This window comes from Natator depressus, chromosome 8 (genome assembly GCF_965152275.1).
Source record: "Natator depressus isolate rNatDep1 chromosome 8, rNatDep2.hap1, whole genome shotgun sequence".
Taxonomy (NCBI): domain Eukaryota; kingdom Metazoa; phylum Chordata; order Testudines; family Cheloniidae; genus Natator; species Natator depressus.
In genome coordinates, this window is record NC_134241.1 from 201,534 (window position 1) to 225,130 (window position 23,597).

Genomic DNA, 23,597 nt, shown 5'->3' on the forward strand with positions numbered 1-23,597 from the left:
CAGAATGGGGGGGAAAGGCATAGAACAGGTGATGTGACCACTTGAGTAGGAAAGCATCTGTCATGGAGCCTGGGCTGTGACCCCTCAGGGAGCAGAACTGATGGCACTTCCTGTTGGACTGTGTGGCGAACAGGTCTATGTGGGGAAAGCCCCACTGGAGGAAGATGCTCATTGCGATATCTGGGTGCAGACTCCACTTGTGATGTGTTGAAAAGGATCTGCTGGGCCTGTCCACAAGCTGGTTCTGCACCCTTTGCAGGTAAGAGGCCTCGATCTCAATCGAGTGAATAATGCAGAATTCCCATAGACAGATTGCTTCTCGACACAGGAGAGAAGAGCGAGCTCCTCCTTGCCTGTTTATGTAATACATGGCTGATGCATTGTCTGCAAGGATCGAGACTGTTCTGTGTGATGTGGGGTAAGAATGCCTGGCATGCCAGACGGACTACCCTGAGCTCCCCGACGTTGATATGGAGCAGTAGGTCCTCTGCTGACCACTGACCCTGCGTTTTGAGCAACCCTAGGTGGCTCCCCAGCCCAGATCCGAGGCACTGGAGATTGGGAATACCGATGGCTGAGGCTTTGTGAAGGGAATCCCTTCGCAGACTACTCGGTGATCCAACCACCACAATAGAGAACCAAGGATTGAGGGGGCACAGTGACCGCCCTGGCCAGGTGGTGTCTTGCAGGGGAGTACACCGTAGACAACCAGGCTTGGAGAGGTCTGAGTCTGAGCCTCGCATGCTGAACGACATACGTGCACGAAGCCACGTGGCCGAGTAGACTCAAGCAGAGCCTGACCGTGGTGATTGGTTAGGACTGCATGTGACATATCAGGTCCACGATCGCCTGGAAGTGATCTTCTGGCAGAAAGGCCTTCGCCCATTGAGAGTCTAGGACTGCTCCTATGAATTCTGTCCTCTGCAAGGGTACCAGGGTTGACTTCTGGACATTGATGAAAAGTCCCAGTGCCTGGAAGGTTGACTGGATAAGGGAAATGTCAGTCTACACTTGCGCTTGAGACCTGCCCTTGATGAGCCAGTCGTCGAGGTACGGGAATACATGAGCTCTTCTTCTGGGAAAAGCCGCCACCACTGCCATGCATTGGTAAAGACTCTTGGGGGCGCTGAGAGGCCCAATGGCAGGGCTACAGATCGCTGGTTTGCCAAGAACCTCAGGAATTTTCTGTGGCCTTAGAAAATCGATATGTGGAAGTATGCGTCTTAAGTCGAGGACAGCATACCAATCCCCTAGATCCAGTGATGGGATGATTGATCCCAAGGAGACTATACGGAACTTCAACCTCTTGAGATATCTTAGACCTGCATCATCTCAACAGATAGGTCTGAGACCTCCCTTGACCATGGGAATCAAAAAATATAACAGGAGTAAACCCCCTTTCCCTTTAGATGACCTGGGACCTCCTCCACCTCTCCCATTTCAAGGAGAGACTGAATTTCTTGCTCTAGCAGAAGCTTGTGAGAAGGGTCCCTGAAGGAGGGATGCGGAAGGTGGGAGTGAAATAAACTGGAGGGTATAACCAAACTTAACAGTGTTTAGAACCCAGCGGTTGCTGGTGATCCATTTCCAGGCCTGGAGGAAGTGGGAAAGACGGTGGAAAAAAAAGGGATAAACTGGATCATGATGAATTGGTATGCTCTCCTCAAAATGGGTGTTTCGAGGCGCCCAAGTGATGCTGGGCTGATTGAGAAGGCCCTGCAGAGGAAGAGAAGGCAGGGGTGGCCTACACCCAGAACCCTTGTTCCTACGCTTCCTATGATCGTAACGATTCTGGTGCGGGTAAAAACGGCCATATTGCTGCGGCCTATATTGTCTCCTAGGCTGCGACTGAGACTTCAAGCCCAGGGACTTCAATGTTGCCTTGGTGTCTTTAACCCTGTGGAACCTGATGTCTGTCTGCTCCGAAAAAAGCAAAGGTCCCTCAAATGGCAGATCTTGCATTGCCTGCTGGACTTCTTGGGGGAACCCTGCCACCTGTAACCACGAGCTCCTATACACAATCCCAGCCGTGGCCATAGATCTAGCCATCGAGTCTGCAGCGTCAAGGTCTCCGCAAGGAGGCTCTGGCTACTGTTTTGCCCTCATCCACAAGTGTAGCGTACTCCTGCTCACTAGCCTGGGGAAGTCTGTCTCTGTATTTGTTCATTGCCTCCCATATATTATTGTCATGGCAATCCAGCAGCACTTGCTGGTTAGTCATCCTCAACTGGAGCCCCCCAATGGAATACGAATTTTTCCCCAGACGATCCATTTTCTTAGGTTCCTTTGGCTCGGGAGTAGACCCCATCTGACCTTGGCAGCTGCCATCACGAGGGACCAGGGAGGAGGATGAGAGAACAAACTCACAGCCCTTGGCAGGCACAAACTACTTCCTTTCTGTCCTCTTTGCTGGGGGTGGAATAGAGGCAGGAGTCTGCCAAATGGCCTTAATTGGTCCCAAAAGGGCATTGTGTAGGGGCAGGGTCACCTTAGCAGGGGCTGCAGCTGACAGAAGATCCAGGAACCTGTCTGAAGTTTCCTTGATGACCTCTGCCTACAATCCAAGATTAGAGGCCACCCTCCTTAACAAGTCTTGGTGGGCCCTTAAATCATCCTGCGGTAGGAAAGATTCTGAGCAGGAGCTTGTCCTCTGGAAATGTTGAGGAAGAGGTGTGCGCTGCCATAGCGTGCCCTGCTGTGTCTTCCCTAGGTTCACAGACTTGGGTACTGGTATTGGTGCCGGCAATGGTGCTGGGATCTGCTCCTGCACTGGTCCGGGGGGTTGGCTCTGGAGTACCTCTGTGCACCACTGGTGCCGCTACAGTCTGAGCACACTGAGTAGGAGCAGTGTAAGCCAATTCCTTGGCCTGGGGGAAAACTCCATGGGTTCCAAAAAGGCCACTGCAGGTGCACTGGACCCCACAGGCCCACAGGCCAGGTCCCTTGGGTCATTCCTGCTCCTGGCGCTCCCAACGGCAGCGTTGCCTGTGGGGACTGGCGTGGAGCTTCCCTTCTGTGGCAATGTCTCGAATAATCTAATCCCGAGTCAGAGCTCGATGAAGAGGCCGCCGCAGACAACAACCCAGGTGACCACAGTGGGGCCGATCCTCCTGGTGCCAGCGATCGGTGCCATGGAGACATTTCTGGTGAGGCAATGAAGGGGGGTGGGTTTCTCCTAGAGGCTGGTCTTGAAATCGGCTTAAAGGCAGTCAATGCCTCGGTGCCACTGAGTGGCACCGCTGGTGCCGCTTCCTGTGTCCCGGCAGGACTCGGCACTGACAGAGTCATTAGCTCCTTCACAGTGGAGTAGGCTTCTGGGGTCAATGGCATTACAAACTGGTTCGCCGGGTGCTGACCCGTCGGTTAGTCAAGCGCTTCTGGGGTCTGTGGTGCCTGCGTTGGTGTCTCTGCCAGCTGTTGTCGCAGTGCCAAGGAGGGAGAACAGCCCGGCATGGGTCTTGCTCTATCCCACTGTGCTCGCTTGTCTGCCTTCAGTGCTGGCGAGCGAGTCTTCTCCTGGTTGCCCTGGCGCTGCTTCTTCTTTGACACTGTTGAGGAGGACCAGTGCTGAGAGCCCCTAGCTGCTGGCAGCGCACTTTGCACTCATGCCCAAGTACTCAGTGCTGAGGCAGGTCTCAGTGCCATCTCCGTAAGTAGGACTTTCAGCCTCGTTGCTGTGTCCTTCTGCGTATGGGGCTTAAATTCCCAGCAGATGTTGCAGCGCTCTTTTCTATGACCCTCTCCCAAACACTTGAGACAACTCAAGTGAGGGTCACTAGTAGGCATAGGCTTGCCGCACAGAGCACGGTTTAAACCCCGGCACCCAGGGAGGGACAGACCACCTCTCCGAGTACGGAGAGGAATCACAGTCCTAAACTAAACTACTACACTATGAAACTATTTACAATGAAGGAACAGTGGAAACCACTAAAAGCACTTTAAAGGCAAGAGGGGGGGAAGTTCCGACAGCCGCATAGGTGATAAGAAGGAACTGAGGAGCGTGGGCTCGGCAGGAGCCCCTTATACCGGCGCTATGAGCGCGCGACACCAGGGGGTGCCAGTGCCAAGCCTACAGATACCACTAGGGGAAAAATCTCAAACAGCTGTGCTCGGGGCACTCACACATCTAAATTGGAATAGACTTGTGCAATCACTCAAAAGGTTAGTATTCTCCTGTATTTCATTGTAACATTTAAAAAAAATTAAACACACAAAGTGTAACTTAGATTTCTTGCTTTTGTTGTTCATGCTTCCCCTCACTTCCCAGCTAAGAGGCCAAATGTGATCCTCTGATGTATAAGCAGGGAAATAACAAGTAGGAGTAGGGAGGTAGTATTATACACCTGGGGGAATTCTGTACTACTGCGTGCATGCATAATTAATAAGCCCTGCATATTTTTATTTTTTTGCGCAGAAAAATGCTTCTGCCTAAATGTTGCTGCAGTTCCCCCTTTTGCCCATGAGGGGGTGCTGTGGCAACAGAACAAAGCAGCAGCTCCCAGCCAGCGAGGGAAGAGAAAGATGCCTGCCTTCTTTGCAGCGGGTCAGGTCAGGAGCCAGGGGATCATAAGGGCTAGTGAGGGAGAACAGACTGGAACAGGGGCCGAACAGGAGTGAAGGCACAGGGCCACATGGTGATGGGGGACAGGGTGCAGAGCTGCACAGGGACAGGGAAATGGCTGGGGGGGGCACAGACACACATGGGGGACAGGTGGAGAGGGTACAGGGATAGGGGAGTGGCTGGGTGGGGGCAGACACACATGGGGACGGGGGAGGGGTTATACAGCCACATAGGGACGGGGAGGGGGTGCAGGATCACATGGGGATGGGGGAAATGGGTGTCTGAGGTGGGATGGAGGGACATGTGGACTGTGGGTGCAAGAACACATGGGGATGCAGGAACACATGGGGACAGGGGCAGATGTGCCTGACTGAATTGGAGAGGCTAGAGGTCCGCCAGGGTCTGCCTGGGGGAAGCTCCCTAACAATCCATCCCCAGCCCCCCCCCCCCCCCCCAAAAAAAACCAAAAAATAAAAAACCTGTTCCATACTTTTCCCACCCATACCCAACAACCCTCCAAGTTCATACCCAGGCTCCTTCCCAGCAATTTACTTCCCTCTCCCTTAGCTCCTCCATTACCCAGACACCTTTGTACGGCTTCTGAGGGGTTTGGGAAATATGGTTCTATAGTTTATTGTAGGTTAAATCAATTATTACTCAGAGTTCTCTATTAATATGCCTAGTAAGGAATCTATTTATCAAAAAATATTTCCTGAATCTTTTTTTGTTGTCTATGTTATTACAGACGTACTTGCTGACAGGTATTTTGAAATAAATTACCAAAAATAATTGAAACTGGTGTGATTATATTGTGTTATTCTGACGAATTAAATATGCAGAGTTTTAAAATACTTAAATTAAAAAGTAAGTATTTAAAGAATTTAATTTTTTGGCCCAGAATTCCCACAGGAGTATTATTTCCAAATACAGCATCAGTGAGACCATTACTTGAATACTGTGTCCAGTTGTGATGTTCACACTTCAAAAAGGACTTTGAAAATTTGGATGAAGGTTCAAAATAGAGCTAAAAGAATGATCTGAGGTCTGGAAAACATGTCTTATAGTGGGAGACTTAGGCTCAATCTATTTAGTCTATCGAAGGGAAGGTTAAGAGGTCAGTTGATCATGGTATACAAGCACCTTAATAGAGAAGACATTTCTGATAGCAAATGGTTCTTTAATCTAGCAGACAACACATAAATTGGAAGCTGAAGCTAGACAAATTTAGACTTTAGAAATAAAGGCACACATTTTAAAGAATCATAGAATATCAGGGTTGGAAGGGACCTCAGGAGGTCATCTCGTACAACCCCCTGCTCAAAGCAGGACCAATCCCCAGCTAAATCATCCCAGCCAGGGCTTTGTCAAGCCTGACCTTAAAAACTGAAAAAGTAGCCACTGGAACAATTTAAGGTGATGGACACTGTGGATTCTCCATCAGCTGAAGTCTTTAAATCAAACCTGGAGATCACACTAAAAGATATGTTATTGCTCAAAAAGAAGTTTAGAGTTGATGAAGAAACAACCGAGTAAGATTTTAATGGCTTGTGTTATGCAGGTCCGACTAGATCATTCTTCCCTTTCTGGCTTTAAAATGAATCTTTCCAGAAGAGGGGCTATTCAACCTTAATTTGTCCCCCAAATTGTCCCTGTATGCATTACAATAACATGTATCAATGGCTGAACATACTATGTTTTAACTTGATTAAGTTTTGCACTTAAAGCAGAGATTCAACATTAGAATTCAAAATGATCTTGAATGGAGAAGTGGTCTGAAATAAATAGGATGACAAATGTCCTTCAGTTAGGACAAAAGCAAAGTACTACACTTAGGAAGGAACAATCAATTGCACAAATACAAAATGGAAAATGACTGCCTTGAAAGGACTACTACAGAAAAGGATTGAGGGTTATAGTAGATCACAAAGTGAATATGAGTCAACAATGTAATGGGAAATGATCCCATCGTTGAGAACCCTCCTTCTAGCAGATGTCATGGTATCCCTTTCGCACTGAGGATACCCCTCCTGGGGAGAGGACCACAGTCATTAGGAAAGACAAGAAATAGTAATGGGGGATTTGACTATTAAAAATATAGATAGTTGGGTTTGAGATGACTGGGAGAACCGCATGGTTAATTGCTTGACGGGTGCAAAAGTTGTGTACCTCTTGAGACATCTGAATAGACACACGTGCAGTGCTGGGGAGAAGCTGGTAGTTGTGGTGCAGGTAGGTACCAATGACATAGGGAAAGGTAGGAGAGAGGTCCTGGAGACCAAATTTAGGCTGCTAGGTAAGAGATTCAAGTCCAGGACCTTCATGGCAGCATTCTCTGAAATGCTTCCAGTTCCATGAGGAGGGCCAGTTAGACAGGTAGAACTTCAGGTTCTCAATGTGTGGATGAGACTATGGTGTTGGGAGGAGGGATTTAGGCTTATTTGGAACTAGGGAACATTTTGGGAAAGGAGAAGTCTATACAGGAAGAATGGGCTTCATCTAAACCAAAACAGACCCAGACTGCTGTCATGTAAAATTTAAAAGGTAATACAGGAGTTTCAAAACTGAGGGGTTGGCGAAAGCCAACAGGTGTGGAGGAGCACACGGTTCGGACAGAGACATCCCTCAGAGGTGGATTTATAATAGGATATAGTGTCCCTTTAAAAGATGATAGGATAGAAGTTGATAAAGTGTAGACGGGAACTGAAGAGAAACAGTCAAACAAAAAAGAGTCTCATTCAATTACATCACGTAAGGCAGACAACGAAATATTGACAAATTTCATAACTGTTTGTATACATACTATAAGATACTAAGATGGATGAACTCAAGTGCCTGGTATCAAAATGAGTATATTGGTATGATAGGTATCACAAAAACTTGATGGAATCAGGATAATCAGAGGGACACGGTAATACCAGCGTATAAAATATATTGCAATGACAGCATAGGTCGTGCCGGTGGGGGAATGGCACTATCTGTGAAAAAGCAGAGAGTCAAAGTAAAAATCTTGCATGAATCAAACTGCTCCATGGAATCTCTATGGATAAACATTCCATGATCGAATAATAAGTGTGTAGTAGTAGGAATATACTACTGACCACCTAAGCAGTATGGTGGTGGTGATTGTGAAATGCTCAGTGAGGTTAAACAGGCTACAAAAAACAGAAAACCTAATAATGAGGGATTTCAACTATCCTCATATTGACTAGGTCAGAGAGTGGGATGCAGAGATAAAATTTCTAGACACGGTGAATGACTGCTTCTTGGAGAGCTAGTCCTGGAACTCACAAGAGGAGAGGCAATTCTTGATTTAGTCTTAAGTGGAGCACAGAATCTGGTCCAAGAGGTAAATATAGCTGAACCTCTCAGTTATAGTGACCCTACTGTAATTAAATTTAACATTCTTGCAGAGGGGAAAACGCCAAAGAAACCCACTGGCATTTTACTTTAAAACAATGAGGAAACTAGTTAAATGGAAATTAAAAGGAACAGTCACAAAAGTGAGATACCTGCAGGCTGCATAGAAACTATTAAAGAACACTACAAAAGGCTTCAACCAAATGTATACCCCTAACAATAATAGTAAATAATAAATAATAATAAAGTAATAATAAAAAAGTAAGAGGACCAAAAAAATGCTGCCATCACTACACAGAAAAGTACAAGGGATGGTTAGAGGCAAAAAGGCATCCTTTAAAAATTGCAAATCATACCCTACTGAAGAAAACAGAAGGAATATAAACCCTGGCAAGTCAAATATAAATATAATTAAGCAGGCCAAAAAAGAATTTGAAGAGCAACTCACAAAAGAGAGACAAACTAACCAAAAAAAAAAAAAATTTAAAGTACACCAGAAGCAGGAAGCCTACCAAAAATTAATGGGGCCACTGGACAATCAAAGTTATAAAGGAGTACTCAGGGAAGACAAAGCTGCTGCAGAGAAGCTAAAGGAATTATTTGCATCTGTCTTCACTACAGAAGATGTGACAGATTCCCCACACCTGAGCCATTGTTTTAAGGTGACAAATCTGAGTGACTGTCCAAGATTGAGGCATCAGTAGAGGTGGATTTGAAACAAACTGATAAAATTAAACAGTAATAAGTCACGAGGACCAGATGGTATTCACCCAATAGTTCTGAAGGAACTCAGATATGAAATCGCACAACTACTAACTATGGTATGTAACCTATAGCTTAAATCAGCTTCAGATGACCGGAAGAAGCTAACGTAAAGCTGATTTTTAAAAAAGGCTCCAGGAGGTGATCCTGGCAATTAAAGGCTGGTAAGTGTAGTCAGTTGTTGGCTGCGTGTGTGCTCTCTGCATGCTGCATTGGCTCTGATCAGATAGCCTGTACAGCAGACTCCAACTGAACTGTCCAAAAAGACCACAGACTTGGTTCCATAACAAAGGCACTTGGCCAGGTTTATTGTTGACGAAGCACAGTCCAAGCTCCCCAGATCAATGTCTACAGTTACACTAGCACCAGCACATGTATGCCGTAGACACAGCTCAGCAAATGGCAGGACTTTCCATTCCCCCCTCAGCTGGGCAAAGACACCCCGTCTGAAACCCTTCTTTATACACTGATACAAACAAGTTATGTATTGTCCCTCTGACGTGGCTAGTTCCACCTTTTATCTTATACACGTTGGTTCTATCAGAACATCTCTATCCATTACACGGTCATCCTGACCTTATCTTTAGGAGGGGTCAGTATGTCCCTGTGGTCTTCGGGGAGTGTGTTCATACCATACTTGGTATTAAAATGTCCTGGTACCACTCTTCTGGAATGTGTTTACATGAGTGTCCTGTGCCTAGCACTTCTTAGGAATGTTTATGGTTTTGCAATACCAGCCCTGTTCTTGCCAGGTTCTGTAAACTTGCAAGCAGGCATGTTATGTAACTGGGCCTGACTTCAGCTAACTTTACTTTATATCATCAGGGCCCAACTACTACTTTAGTTCAGGCCTCATACCAGGCCTCATGGCGCGGGCTCTCTTTCTTCTACAACAAACAACTTCAGTACCAGGCAAACTGGTTAAAAATATAGTAAACAACAGAATGAACAGATACACAAATGCTACAGTTTGTTGGGGAAGAGTTCACACAGATCTTGTAAAGGGAAATCATGTCTCACCAATCTATTAAAATTCTTTGCAGGAGTCAACAAGCATGTGGACAAGGTTGATCCAGTCATATAGTGTATGTGGACTTTCAGAAAGACTTTGACAAGGTTCCTCACCAAAGGCTCTTAAGCAAAGTGAGCAGTCATAGGATGAGAGGGATGGTCCTCTCATGGATCAGTAACTGTTTAAAAGATAGGAAACAAGGGGTAGGAATAAATGGTGAGTTTTCACAATGGAAAGAGGTAAATAGCAGGGTCTCACAAAGATCTGTACTCGGACCTATGCTGTTCAACATATTCATAAACGATGTGGAAAAGGTGATGAACAATGGAGGTGGCAAAGTTAGCAGATGATACTAAACTACCCCACATAGTAAAGTCCAAAGCTAATTGCAAACAGTTACAAAGGGATCTCATTAAACTGGGTGACAGGGCAACAAAATGGTAGATGACATTCAGTGTTGGTAAGTCCAAAGTAATGCACATTGGAAAACAATCCCAATTCACAGTCAGTCAATCTGCGGAACTCATTGCCAGAGGATGTTGTGAAGGCCAAAAGTATAATTGGGTTAAAAAAAGAATTAGATAAATTCATGTAGGATAGATCCATCAACGGCTATGAGGCAAGATGGTCAGGGACACAAACCCACGCTCCACGTGTCCCTAGCCTGTGACTGCCAGAAGCTGGGAGTGGATGACAGGGGATGGATCACTTGACAATTCCTGTGTTCTGTTCATTCCCTTTGAAGCTTCTGGAAACTGACTGCTGTCAGAAGACAGGATACTGAGCTAGATGGCCCATTGGTCTGACCCATTATGGCCATTCTTATGCTCTTAGTTACTGTTGCAAAAAAAGCGAACATCATTCTGGGATGTAGTAGCAGGAGTGTTGTAAGCAAGACAAGAAATAATTCTTCCACTCTACTCAGCACTAATAAGGCCTCACCTAGAGTACTGTGTCCAATTCTGGGCGACCACACTTCAGGAAGATGTGGACAAACTGGAGAAAGTTCAGAGGAGAGCAACAAAAATGATCAAAGGTCTAGAAAACATGACTTATGAGGAAAGACTGAAAAAATTGGGTTTGTTTAGTTTGGGGAAGCAAAGACTAAGGGGAGACATTATAACAATCTTCAAGTATGTAAAAGGTTGTTAGAAAGAGAAGGGTGGTAAACTGTTCTCCTTATCCACTGAGAACTGGACAAGTAGTAATGGGTTTAAATTGCAACAAGGGAGATTTAGTTTAGACATTAGGAAACACTTCCAAACTGTAAGGGTAGTTAAGCACTGGAACAAATTACCTAAGGAGGTCATGGAGTCTCTGTCACTGGAGTTTTTAAAAATAGATAATACTCAATTCAGGAGGCTGGACTAGATGACTTATCGAGGTCCCTTTCAGTCCTACATTTCTATGACTATGATCTAATCTTATGTATGAGAAATATAGCATAGAGTCCCCAAAATTACCTTGAGTAACAATGAATTTTCTGAGAATGTATAAGTAAATTTGTTAATTAGATTAGGAATTAAAATTAAAAGTAGGCCTTTTAATAAATTTTGCATAGTGACAGATTTTTCAGCTCCTAATCTCAATAAGATCACCACAAACTCTTCAAACTTCCCAAAAAGTTACTCATTTCACTATAGTGCAGCCTGAGTTCACTTTTCCCCCCACAGAATTAATGGTGATTCTTTCTGTTGTTCTTCATAACGGAAACTTTCTCCTTAAGCAGAAGCCGAAGAATGCAATGTTCTACTTCAGAGAATTCCAAGAACTCCTCCCTTCTTTCGAAATGGTGAACATCTCCTATTGTTAATGGGACTAAAGCCACAAGTGCCCTCCCAGTTGGTGGCCATTTTGAGAAAGGTACATTTTGTCTCTCTCATTGTTCTCAATGGGATGGAGTGTCTCCAGCTTTTCACAGCATAGGGGGCCCGATCATCTTCCCCGATGGTACCCACTGGCTTCAGTCCCATTGACAACAGTGAGAGGGGGCAGACATTTCGAACAGGAGTAACTGAAAATTTCAATTATTAAAATAAAAGAAAGACCATTACTCCCAAAATAGCTTTTAAAAAAACACTACCCATTGCAGAAGCATGTAACCACAAAATCAGAGAGGCTAAGACACAAAATGAGTTACACCTAGCCAGGGACAGAAAACACAACAAAAAGAGGTTCTGTAAATACGTTAGGAACAAGAGAAAGATGAAGGCGGCGAGCTAATAGTTGATGACTTCAAGAAGTGTTTAAAGCTGGTTTGCTTCAGTCCTCACTAAAACAGTTAATTGTGAACAGATACTCAACACAATATTAACAAGAAGGAAGATAAGCCAAAATAGGGAAAGAATGGGTTAAAGACTACTTAATTAAAGCATATTTAGATAAATAAAAATCGGCAGGGCGTGATAAATTTCATCTAGGATACTTAAGGAACTAGCTGAAAGAATCTCAGAACCACTAGCAATTATCTGAAAACTTATGGAGGATTGGTATGGCCCCAGAGGACTGGAGAAGGGCAAACAGAGTATGTATCTTTGAAAAGGGGAACAAAGAAAACCCAGCGAATTATAGGCCAGTCAGCTCAACTTCTATACCTGGAAAGAAACTGGAATAAATTATACAATTCTTAAACACCTAGAAGATAATATGGTAGTAAGCAATAGCCAGCATGAATTTGTCAAGGGGAACCCCCCGAAAACCACGTTTGACACAATTGTCGTCTTTGACAGGGTTACTGGCCTAGTGGATGGGAGTGGGGGGAGGGGTAGATGTGATAAGTCTTGATTTTAGTATTGCTTCTGACATACTCCATCATGACATTCTTGTGAGCAAACTAGGGATGTGTGTGGTCTAGATTAAATTACTACAAGGTGGGTGCACAACTGGTTGAAAGACAGCACTCAGAGGATTTATCGATTGTTCGTTGTCAAATTGGGAGGGCACATCATGTGGAGTCCCATATTGGGGTCAGTCCTGGGTCTAGTAGTATTCAGTATTTTCATTAATGGAGAGTATGCTTATAAAAATCTGCAGATTACACCAAGCTGGGAGAGATGCAAGCACGTTGCAGAACAGGAAGCCCTTCAAACATCATACTTTGTGTCACAGTGAGTACTGAAAGCAGCCAACCCTCATAACTGGGAAAACAATGATTACACCCTATGTCTTGAATATCAGTATTATACTGGGATCTGCTATTGCCAGTCAATCCAAAGCTATTTCCCCCTCCAATTATGCAGTCAATTGACAAAATCATGGCATGGCTGCAGATGTTCAGGAACAGCTGTTTATACTTTTCAGGGCCAATATTTCTCAATACAACTGTATGAAACTACATGAGTGTTTTCCCCTAGCTATCATATATACAGTCTTAGCGGGAACAAGCCATAGATGAGAACTGCCTGCTTTACAGTGGACTGAGAGCACATGCTTTGGGAGAAAAAATGTCTTTGAAGCTTTGCAACAATCAGTCCTTCCAGAAGGGTTGGATTGGCAAGGATGTGTGTATTTGGATTAATAGTGCTCAAACTACAACAAAAAACTGTAACCTTGTTACTAGAATCTTGCTGACTGCACTCCAAGCCATTTGGACTCGCTGTTCAATTCACTGGGAAGTTTTTGAGGCAAGGCAGATGGTAAGTGAAACTGTAAAAGTTGTGAATTTTAATAAAGGAAAGCCTAGTACAGGCCTCTTTGATATCTTACTTAAAGAAATGAGTACTTGACATTGGCCATTCCTACTCCATGCTGAACTTCATTGGCTTTCATCTCACAAAGTTTTTAATTGAGTGTTTGAGCTCAGAGAAGCAACAATAGATTTTTCTTGATGCATTTAGCTCTGCTCTTGTGAATATTTCACTGACCAGCACTGGCTTGCTCTGAATGCTTCTCTTCAGGAGCAGAATTTTGTGCCCCTTATTGCTAAGTGTCAGTGGGGCTTGGCTCAATACCTGTATGGAAAAGGTTGAGAACCACTGTCTTAATCATATGGATGCTGCATGGCATCACCACCAGGCACTTAAACAACCTTAACTGTGCCCTATGTGTGCATTTGAAGAGCAGCAGTGAAAATTGCCAATTCTCTGAGGAATATGAAGAAACCATAATGCACCTCGTCACAGTGTTGTTAGGGACAGTATGTGGTTAAGGAAAACGGGGCGAGTATAGGACATTCCTTCCTGACCCTTGAAGCAATCCCTTTGCTTTGACGCATGTGATGATCACCTGTATCGTCTTAGTCGGCAGAACTACATATATTCTTAGTGTCATAATATTTTCAGAGCCTTTTAAAATTCTATTCACAACTACTGGCCTTGGTTTTCTGTGACAATGAACGCCTCTCCCTTTTAACACATTCCATTCTTCTCTCCACCAAAGGCAAACAACTTAAGTTGTCAAGACCCCATCTTCCCTAACTGCAAAAGTTCAAGTATCCTGCTATAAATATTAGACAGGCACTATCTCCTTGTTCCTCAGTTGCATTATCTGTCTGCCACCTGCCATCAGCATAATTTGAGTACCTTCCACATAAAAATCAACAGTCCCTAGATTTCATGGAACCTCTGGCTTTTCTTTTTGGGGTAAAAAGTCCAGTTGGGGTAGCGTTTTTGGTTTTGATTGTTTAAGTTTTCTTCATTAATTTTTTGGGGTAGAGGTTGGTTGGGGTTGTTTTTTTTTTTTGGTAGAAGGGTGTGTGTCAATGTAGTGTGTCATTCTTAGGACAGAAAGGCATTTTTAAAGGAGGAAAGTTTTGCACTGTTTCTCATGACACCCAGACTCTAGATTACCTAATCACCTCTAGAAGTTTGTCCCATAGCTTGATCCCCTCAACCAACACCAGAGATAAAATGGACTTAAATAAAGCAGGACCTCTGAGAAAAGACTGCTTCTAAATCAGGCTTTTATGGGGAAGCAGTACCTAACTGACTGACTCCTCCCTCAGAGCATTTCTCCATGACTGCACCAGATGAAGCCCCATAAAACTAACAACTGTGTTAAATCTTACAGCTCTTTTGAAAAATAATGCTTTTGTTTCTACCAATGTGTCCCAAAAGAATTCTGTTGAAATGTAGATAAAACTGACAGACCCTAAGGAATTCCCCTTAGAACAGTTCCCTTTGCAGGAAGAAAGGCAGGAAAGACAATATTACTCACCGTGGAAGCTGCAGAAAAGACTGGAGGAAAAGGGATTCCCGTATCTAGTGGGACCTGGGGCAGCTTTCCTGGCCCAGAGTGTAGCAGATCTCTGAGACTGGAGCCTTCAGCTTTGTTACTAGATGCAACTGGGCCCAACAAGAGACTATTAAACAGTTTTGGGGTTAATGGAGAAACTTTTGTACTGGAGTTGAAAGAATCCAATCCAAAGGGCGAATGGGATTCTTTATTGAGCACTGATCTCAGGGATCCAGCTTCTGTAAGGAAGAAAAATCACAACTGGGTGAGACAAACATCATTAAAGATCCACAAAAGAGAAAGTTCTGTGAAGATGACTGTCCAAGTATTATCCTTCAATATAACATGGCTATAATCCCGTGACAAACCACAGTACAGTTTACCTGGATGTTAAGGCTCAAGAATGATATTGTACAATATTGGATGAGGCAAACGTAAGCATCCTGTTTCAGTTATGCCTCACCAACAGCTTTAATACATCATGGTGGGTTAAGAATTTGGAGGGTCCAGTAGATGATTTGGACCCGAAGTATTTAATTTACAAGGAACTGCACTCGTGTTTGAATCAGACGCTCATGAACTGACCCTTTTGCCTTCCAAATTAGTTTTGGATTCTTCAGAATGAATACAGAACCCTTTTGCAGGATTTTAAATGCAGTAGAGAGAACGCTACTGTTGATTTGACCTAGAAAACTAGGGAAACATTTGTGAACATAAAATTGAAAAGTGAAAACAGAAGAGATTTTCTGGGATTGTTAAAAAATGCCTATCACTGATAACCATGAACAAAATACAAAATTGTGTGCTATAATTCCCATACTTCTAGGTAGGTACAATATACAAGAGCTAGCCCAACCTGTCTTGAATGTAATGCTGCCTTTGTGAATAGGTCATAGTCTTGACAGTTCCTTAAGCATACCTTCAGCCTCTAGGTGCTTAGGAAATGCACTTTTTATATTAAGAAGTGGCACCTTAGAGACTAACACATTTATTTGAGCATAAATAAGCTTTCTGGAGCTACAGCTCACTTCATCGGATGCAAGCCAAACACCAAAATTAATTTTAGCACCAGTTTCCACAAAGTAACTAATTCTTATCTGAAGGGAATGTTAGTCAGACTTTACATCAGGAGATCATTTCTACATACTCTCACGGAAAAGACAGCATACATAACAAAATGGGTACCTGATAAATATGCCCACCCCTCCAGCCTCCCTCCCCCGCTCCCATATCCCTCCAGCTCCTGCATGTATGTTATTTCTCCATCTCTTTCAGGAGGTTTCTACGTGGTTAACCCCTACTTAAAGAAAAAAGATCCAAAGAGGCAAGTGCAGACGAATGATGCTGGTCTTCCCTAAGCACTAAGGACTCCCTCCAAGGATGGTAACCAAGCAGCACTCCTTTGCTTCCAAACATTAAGGGGGAGATCTTTGCCTCACCTTTTGTTTCTTCTTTTGCTTTTTGTGTTGCTAAATCTGCAAGCCAGTGCAAGGCTGATGAGGGGGATGTTTCTGGACACAGTGGCCTGCTAGATTTTGTTTCAGTGGGGTTGCTGGTTGGCGAGGTCTCTGTTTTTGCAGAATCCTCAGTTCTTCCATCTGTGGCCTCAGGTTTAGGATCAGTGTCCATTTCTAGTTGCCCCAATCCTGCTGCTCCTGCCCCACTGGAGAAGGTGCCCTCACTTCCAGAGGCTGATGCACCAGGATTTATACTGGGAAGCTAAAAACAAAAGATTACATGTGCTGCAGTCAAACGCTGACTCTGGGGAGAAAATTACATTTTTGATGGACGGGGGGGGCGGCGGGGGGGGAGTTAACCAGACAACAACAATATGACAGTGATAGTCTATCACTAGGGTGGGCTGTGAGGCTGGTAGAAGGCTTAATATGTTTTGTCTTAAAAGAACGTTGAGATTGATTTTCTAACTCCAAAGCCACGAAGATCCTGGAAATGGCTTAAAGGCCTTCATGATTTGAATGTTCAGTGACCAATCAGATCTGTACTTTTATGAATGCATTTTAAAATAGTGAATTTTTGGAAATGAATGTAATGTAATGTACAAATTTTTATTGTGTCCACTGCTCCAGCTCTCAGTATGCTATTTTATACTGTTAATCTGGGGCAGGACTGTATGTATCCATCTCTATCACCTAGCACAGTGGAGCCCCAATCCCAATAAATATTGAGATTGTTTCAATGTTACTTTGCCCTTCTCACCTCCCCACAATGGGGTTCCGATACCTAACTGGGGTCTTTAAGTGCTACACTAGCACATGAGGATATATTTATGAGCAGTCTTTTGGAATTACTTTGTGTTTTTATTTTATGGGATAGGCACCTCAGGGTAGGTGCCCAGTGTCACATTTTAGAAATCTGAATAAATATTTCATACTGGCAATAAAACATAGGCACATATGAAATGCCAGACTTATCAGACCACACTTCACCTAATCCAGCATCCACTGATTTAAACAAAGACCTTATATGACTTTCTATACTATTCTCAATCCCATTCCGCTCCTGCAGCTGCACACTGAGTGGGGGTTTTCATTAAGCAAATAGTAAATATTAATAAATGCCTATCTCTTACACTATTTTTCACCAGTAGATCTCAAATCACTTTTCAAAGGGAAGCATCATTATCCCGAGTGGCCAAGTCAGGAATAGAACCCAGGACTCCCAAGTCCCAGTCCAGTGCTTTACCCATTAGACCACACTGAGCTCTACAATGATACCCAGGTTCCTCTCCAGAGTTATTTCATTTTAAAACCTTGTATGGTCCATTGTAGTTGAATTTTTTCCCTGCAACTTGCAGTCATTGAGCTTCATTTGTCACCATGCTGCCCATTCACCTAGCGTGGTTAGGTCTCTCTCAACTTCCTAACAATCTCCTCTCACTTATCTAAATAACTGTTACAAGAAAATTTCTCTCTGACTACTCACTCCCCTTTCCAGATCATTAATAAGAATGTATTAAACACTGGACTTATTACAGAACCTTGTGACATCCTGATGTTAATCTTTTGCCATGACGAAAATTGACTATTTAATTCCACTCTGACTTATGACAGTACTGTAGCTTATTTCTCATTAATGATTTTCCTTGCCTGTCTTGAGTGAGACTTTATCAAAGGTCTTTTGAAAGTCTAAATAGTTACATCAACCACTTCTCCTTTATCCACAACTGTATTGAAACAGTCCGAGAATTCTAACAGATTAGAGAGAGAGTTTTTCTTTACAGAAACTGTGCTAGTTAGACTACTATATCATGACTAAGGCTGCGAGTTTGTCACAGAGGTCACGGATTCCGTGACCTTCTGTGACCTCCGTGACTTCTGCGGTGCCTGGTGCGCCTGGCCTGAGGGTCACCCGAGTAGCTCAGGCAGCCCCTGGGCCAGTCACATCGGCCGCTGCTGGGGCAGTCTTGAGCCACCACACTCCCCTCCCCCAGCAGCAGCATGAGTTTGGGTGTGGGAGAGGGCAGAAGCACAGGATGGGGTGAGGGCGCTTACCTTGGGGGGCTCCCTGGAAGCCGCAACATCCCTCAGCTCCTAGGCGGAGGCATAGCCAGGCAGCTCTGTGTGTTGCTTCCACCTGCAGGTGCCGCCCCCACAGCTCTCAATGGCCACGGTTCCTGGCCATTGGGAGCTGCGGAGCCGGTGCTTGGGGTGAAGGCAGCACACAGAGGTGCCTGGTCATGCCTCCGCCTAGGAGCTGAGGGAGGGGAATGTCGCCGCTTCCAGGGAGATGCGGAGCCAGGTAGGGAGCCTGCCAGCCCTGCCAACCATCCCCACCCCTCCCAGCACCAGCGGAGGTCCTGGGCCGCGTGCCGCTGCCCCCCCGCCCCCCCAAAGCACCTGCGACACTCCCGGGCCACCCCACACACCAAGCACTGAAGAAATCATTTAGCTTCTCAGCAATATCCTCATACTGTCTGGCACTTCTAATACCCCTCTCACATTTTCCTGATGTAATTTATGCTCATATTTAGTGATTTCACTTGGATCAGATTTTCAAATTTTGAAGGATTTTTTTTGGCTCAAATATCCTCTCTAATGTACCATTGAGCCATAATGGTTTATCCCTTGGCTTCTTCATTTCCTTTTTGTTCATCAGTACACATGCCTTTTGAGACATTTTTGTAAGTAGCATCTCTGCCACCTCTAAAGTTAAAAGTAAAGGAAGTAAAACAGTCTTTTTGATTAACTTTCTCATTTATTGAAATCTCCCTTCTTAAAATGTAGTGTCACTTTTTGATACCCTTTCTCCTCGTAGGATGCTGAACCTACCTAATTATAATGTGGTCACTATCAATTAGTGGCTCAAGCTACTACTCCTTCTTGAATTAACTCATTTGTGTTACTTATAATTATGTAGAGAATAGCGTTTTCTTGTGTGTTCTAGATCTATTCCAAGAAGCAGTCAACCATTTCAAGTGTCAAGGATTGTTTCTCAAAACTTTGCCCGGCTGTGTTATTTTACTGCTTATATGTGGATGTTTGACGCCCCCCATCATCATAATCATCCTGCTAATTTTATCAAAGAGCAAAATCTATGCATATGTCAAATCAGCATAATATTTCAGAAAGCCATAAGAAATGAAGTAAATGCATTGCTGGCATATTCCCCAGTGTACCTTTCCTTCAAGGTTTTGGCAGAGATACCATAAGTCTTTTACAAAAATTTCTACAAAATAAAAAACAAGCCTAGCACAGACATCCAGCTAGCGAAGATTGTGTATAACATGCTCCCCACCTCAACAAGTTTCTGGGTGCCAGAAGTAGCGATGCTCAGTGATAATCCTGACTGAGTTAAGGCACCCAGCAGAAACTGCTGAGATTCTAAGCGCCATGTTATACAGAGGTCAGACTAAATGTTCTAATGGCCCCTCCCTTTTGGCCTTAAAATCTATGAATGCAATATCCAGTGTCCACAAAGGTCAAGCACAGGAATTCTATCCATGGATTCCCAGCTCACGTACCTGTGACATCCCATTTGTGACAGCAGGTCTCAACACAGATTTGTTCTGCCGGTTAATACATGGACAGTTGGCTTTAATTCCCCATTTGCCTCTGGCTGCATGTACCATGTCTCCTATATTGTAAAGAGCTAGAAAGAAAGTTACAAGTTTTCGTACATATGCTCATAAAAACTATGAAGTGAGGCCTTGACTGAACTTCAGGACCAATTTTTCCGCCTAGTCACAAGAATCCTTAATTTTAAGGCTTCATGATCAAGATACATGTGTTAACCAGAGAGTGCTGCATAACTATGCTCACATAGGACTGGCTTTCAAAATCCAGTCAGAAATGCCATTATAACACTGAATACTTATATTTTCCTTCAGAGGACAAGAGCACTAGTACCTTCCCCATAAATTAAACTACATTTGGTTCATATCTTTTGAAAAGACTTCTGAAAATTAAAACAAGAGTCATGTGCTTTGTATCTGCAAATCTTGGAGTAGCACACTGGATATGTTTTATCACTTTGTATTAGCAACTCATTCTCATCTGCACTATTTTCATCTTTTTCTCCACACCTTCCTCCAAGAGAATGTCTTCCCCCCTCCCCCATATTACCTCCTCCCTGATCCTTCCCAAATAAGGAGACAACTAGAAAACAAAACTATCACTGCCTCCTCTCCTGCTTCCCAAAATAGGGAAGAAGATATCTAGAAACCAGAAGGAAGGAGTTCAAGTATTACCTGTTCCAGGGATGATCTGTGTTGGCATAAGATTCTCCGGTTCATGGGACTGCCCCTTTGCACACTTCAACCATGAGAAAACCTCCTCATCACCAATCTCCTCTGTCTCTGAAATGGACAGAACCAGATCATTTACTACCTTGCAAAAGTCACTCAGGCTTACTGTACTTATTTCTTCACTGCAACAGTTAGCTCAAGTTAGGCCTGATTTACACTTAAAATTTAGATAGACATAACTACACTGCTCAGGGGGTGCATTTGTCATAGCTATGCTAACCTAACCCGTGGTGTAGGCGCACCTGGGTTGACAAAAGAATGCTTCCATCAACCTAGCTACCACAGTGATAGAAAACCCCCTTCCGTAACTATAGAAAGCATCTGCACTACAAGAGCATTGCCACAGCACCGTAGCTGTGCTGCTGTAACACAAGACCTGAATATTAAATGTATTTAATTAAATTAAATGTAAAAATGTAATAAGAAAAGCCAAAAAGGAGTTTGAAGGACAGCTAGCCAAAAACTCAAAAGGTAATAAAAAAACAACAAAAACAACAAAATATTTTTAAAGTACATCAGAAGCAGGAAGCCTGCTAAACAACCAGTGGGGCCCCTGGACGATCGAGTTACAAAAGGAGCACTTAAAGACGATAAAGTCATTGCAGAGAAACTAAATGAATTCTTTGCTTCAGTCTTCATGGCTGAGGATGTTCGGGAGATTCCCAAACCTGAGCCGTCGTTTGTAGGTGACAAATCTGAGGAATTGTCACAGATAGAAGTGCAATTAATTTGGAATTAATTGAGAAACTTAACAGTAACAAGTCACCAGGACCAGATGGCATTCACCCAAGAGTTCTGAAAGAACTCAAATGTGAAAATTGCAGAACTATTAACTATGGTTTGTAACCTGTCCTTTAAATCAGGTACTGTACTCAGTGACTGGAAGATAGTTAATGTAACGCCAATATTTAAGAAGGGCTCTAGAGGTGAACCTGGCAATTACAGACTGGTAAGTCTAACGTCAGTACTGGGCAAATTAGTTGAAACAATAGTAAAGAATAAAATTATCAGACACGCAGAGAAGCATAAATTGTTGCACAAAAGTCAAAATGGTTTCTGTAAAGGGAGATCATGTCTTACTAATCTATTAGAGTTCTTTGAGGGGGTCAAACAAACATGTGGGGGATCCAGTGGACACAGTGTACTTAGATTTCCAGAAAGCCTTTGACAAGGTCCCTCACCAAAGGCTCTTATGTAAATTAAGTTGTCATGGGATAAGAGGGAAGATCCTTTCATGGATTGAGAACCGGTTAAAAGACAGGGAACAAAGGGAAGGAATAAATGGTAAATTTTCAGAATGGAGAGGGGTAACTAGTGGCGTTCCCCAAGGGTCAGTCCTAGGACCAATCCTATTCAACTTATTCATAAATGATCTGGAGAAAGGGGTAAACAGTGCGGTGGCAAAGTTTGAGGCTCCTCTGCACTTGTTCCCGAGACCTGCCCTTGATGATATAATCATCGAGATACAGGAAGACCTGGACCCCTCGATACCTCAGGTAAGCAGCCACTGGTGCTATACATTTTATGAACACCACTGGGGGTGATGAAAGGGTAAAGGGCAACGCCATGAATTGGAAATGGTGTCCACTCACTATGAAACGAAGGAAAAGTCTGACTTTGAAATATGGAAATAATCATCCTTCAAGTCGAGGGCGGCATACCAGTCTCCTGGATCCAGGGAGGGGATGATGGAGGCCAGGGAGACCATGCAAAACTTCAGCTTGAGAGACTTGAGGCGTCGCAGGTCCAGAAAGCGTCTGAGGACAACTTTTGCTTTTGGGATTAGGAAATAGCAGGAGTAGAACCCTTTTCCTTTCATGTCCCGAGGGACTCCCTCCATCGCCCCCAGCTGCAGGAGGCTCCCGACCTCTTGAACGAGAAGCTGCTTGTGAGAAGGGTCACTGAAGAGGAACAAGGAAGGGGCAGCCGAGAATTGCAGGGTGTAACCCTGGGATACTGTCTCTAGTACCCAGTGATCCGAGGTGACCTACAACCAGACCGAATGGTAGGGACAAAGACACTGATGAAAGAACAAGGTGGATCTGGGGAGTTGAATGGGACGCACCTCGAGAACACCTTCAAAATGAGTGCTTCTGGCCCCCAGGATGCTTTGCCAGGCTGGGGTGCATGGGTGAGTGGGAGGAGGAAGGGTGATGATGACTAAAGCTCGTGTCTCTATCCCTTCTCCTTGCAGACGCCTGTCCAGGCAGCCAACGCCTTGGCGGCAGCCGGAACAGCTTCCTCGCCAATTGTGGCATATGCAGACCCACAGAGCGAAGGGTGGCCAGAGTGTCCTTTAGGCCATGCAGCCTTGCATCAGTCTGCTGTGCAAAGAGACCATTCTCATCAAATGGAAGATCTTGACTTGAGACCGGCATTTCCCACAACAGGCCAGCAGTCGGAAGCCAGGAGCTGCACCTCATGACCACCACCGATGCAACCACCCTAGCCAGCAAGTCAGCACCTCACTGCTGCAGTACCCTCCTCCACCAGGGTACCAAACTCCTGGGCCAAGGACTCCTTGAACTTATGGAGGGAGTCCCAAGTTGTATCTGCCCAAAAAAGCCTTGTAGTTTGCCACCCGGAAGTGAAGGCTGGCTGTGGAATAAATTTTCCTTCCAAAAAGGTCCAGTCCGTTGGCCTCTATTTTTGGGGGTTGAACTAGTGTGCCCGTTTGTCCTTCTCTTTGGCCGCAGAGAGGACCAGTGAGCCTGGAGGCGGGTGGGTTTACAAGTATTTGAACCCCTTGGCTGGAAGGCATGGATGATGGGGTTTGCCAGAGGGCCTTGGCTATTTTTAAGACCCCCATCATGCACCTGCAACACAGGCAGGAGTAGATGCCGAGAGCACGCTGAACAGGGTGTCTGCCTGTTCGGCCATCTCCTGTATCTCCAGGCCCATCACTTCTCAGCCATCCAACGAAGCAGGGCCTCGTGCTCTCTGAAGTCCTCTGGCAGGCTGGCACTCAA

General features: G+C 44.4%; 1 protein-coding gene across 2 annotated transcripts in view; it reads right to left on the reverse strand.

Annotated features, from left to right (window-relative positions):
• KDM3B (lysine demethylase 3B) overlaps nucleotides 1-23,597 on the reverse strand; it is a 134,538-nt gene that overhangs the window by 18,101 nt on the left and 92,840 nt on the right. For both annotated transcript variants that reach the window (XM_074960092.1, XM_074960091.1), the window contains exons 12-15: nucleotides 20,572-20,679; nucleotides 19,846-19,973; nucleotides 16,304-16,583; nucleotides 14,847-15,103 (exon numbers count right to left, since the gene is read on the reverse strand). In XM_074960092.1, coding sequence (XP_074816193.1) covers nucleotides 14,847-15,103; nucleotides 16,304-16,583; nucleotides 19,846-19,973; nucleotides 20,572-20,679 — 773 coding nt within the window. The remainder of the gene's footprint in view (nucleotides 1-14,846; nucleotides 15,104-16,303; nucleotides 16,584-19,845; nucleotides 19,974-20,571; nucleotides 20,680-23,597) is intronic.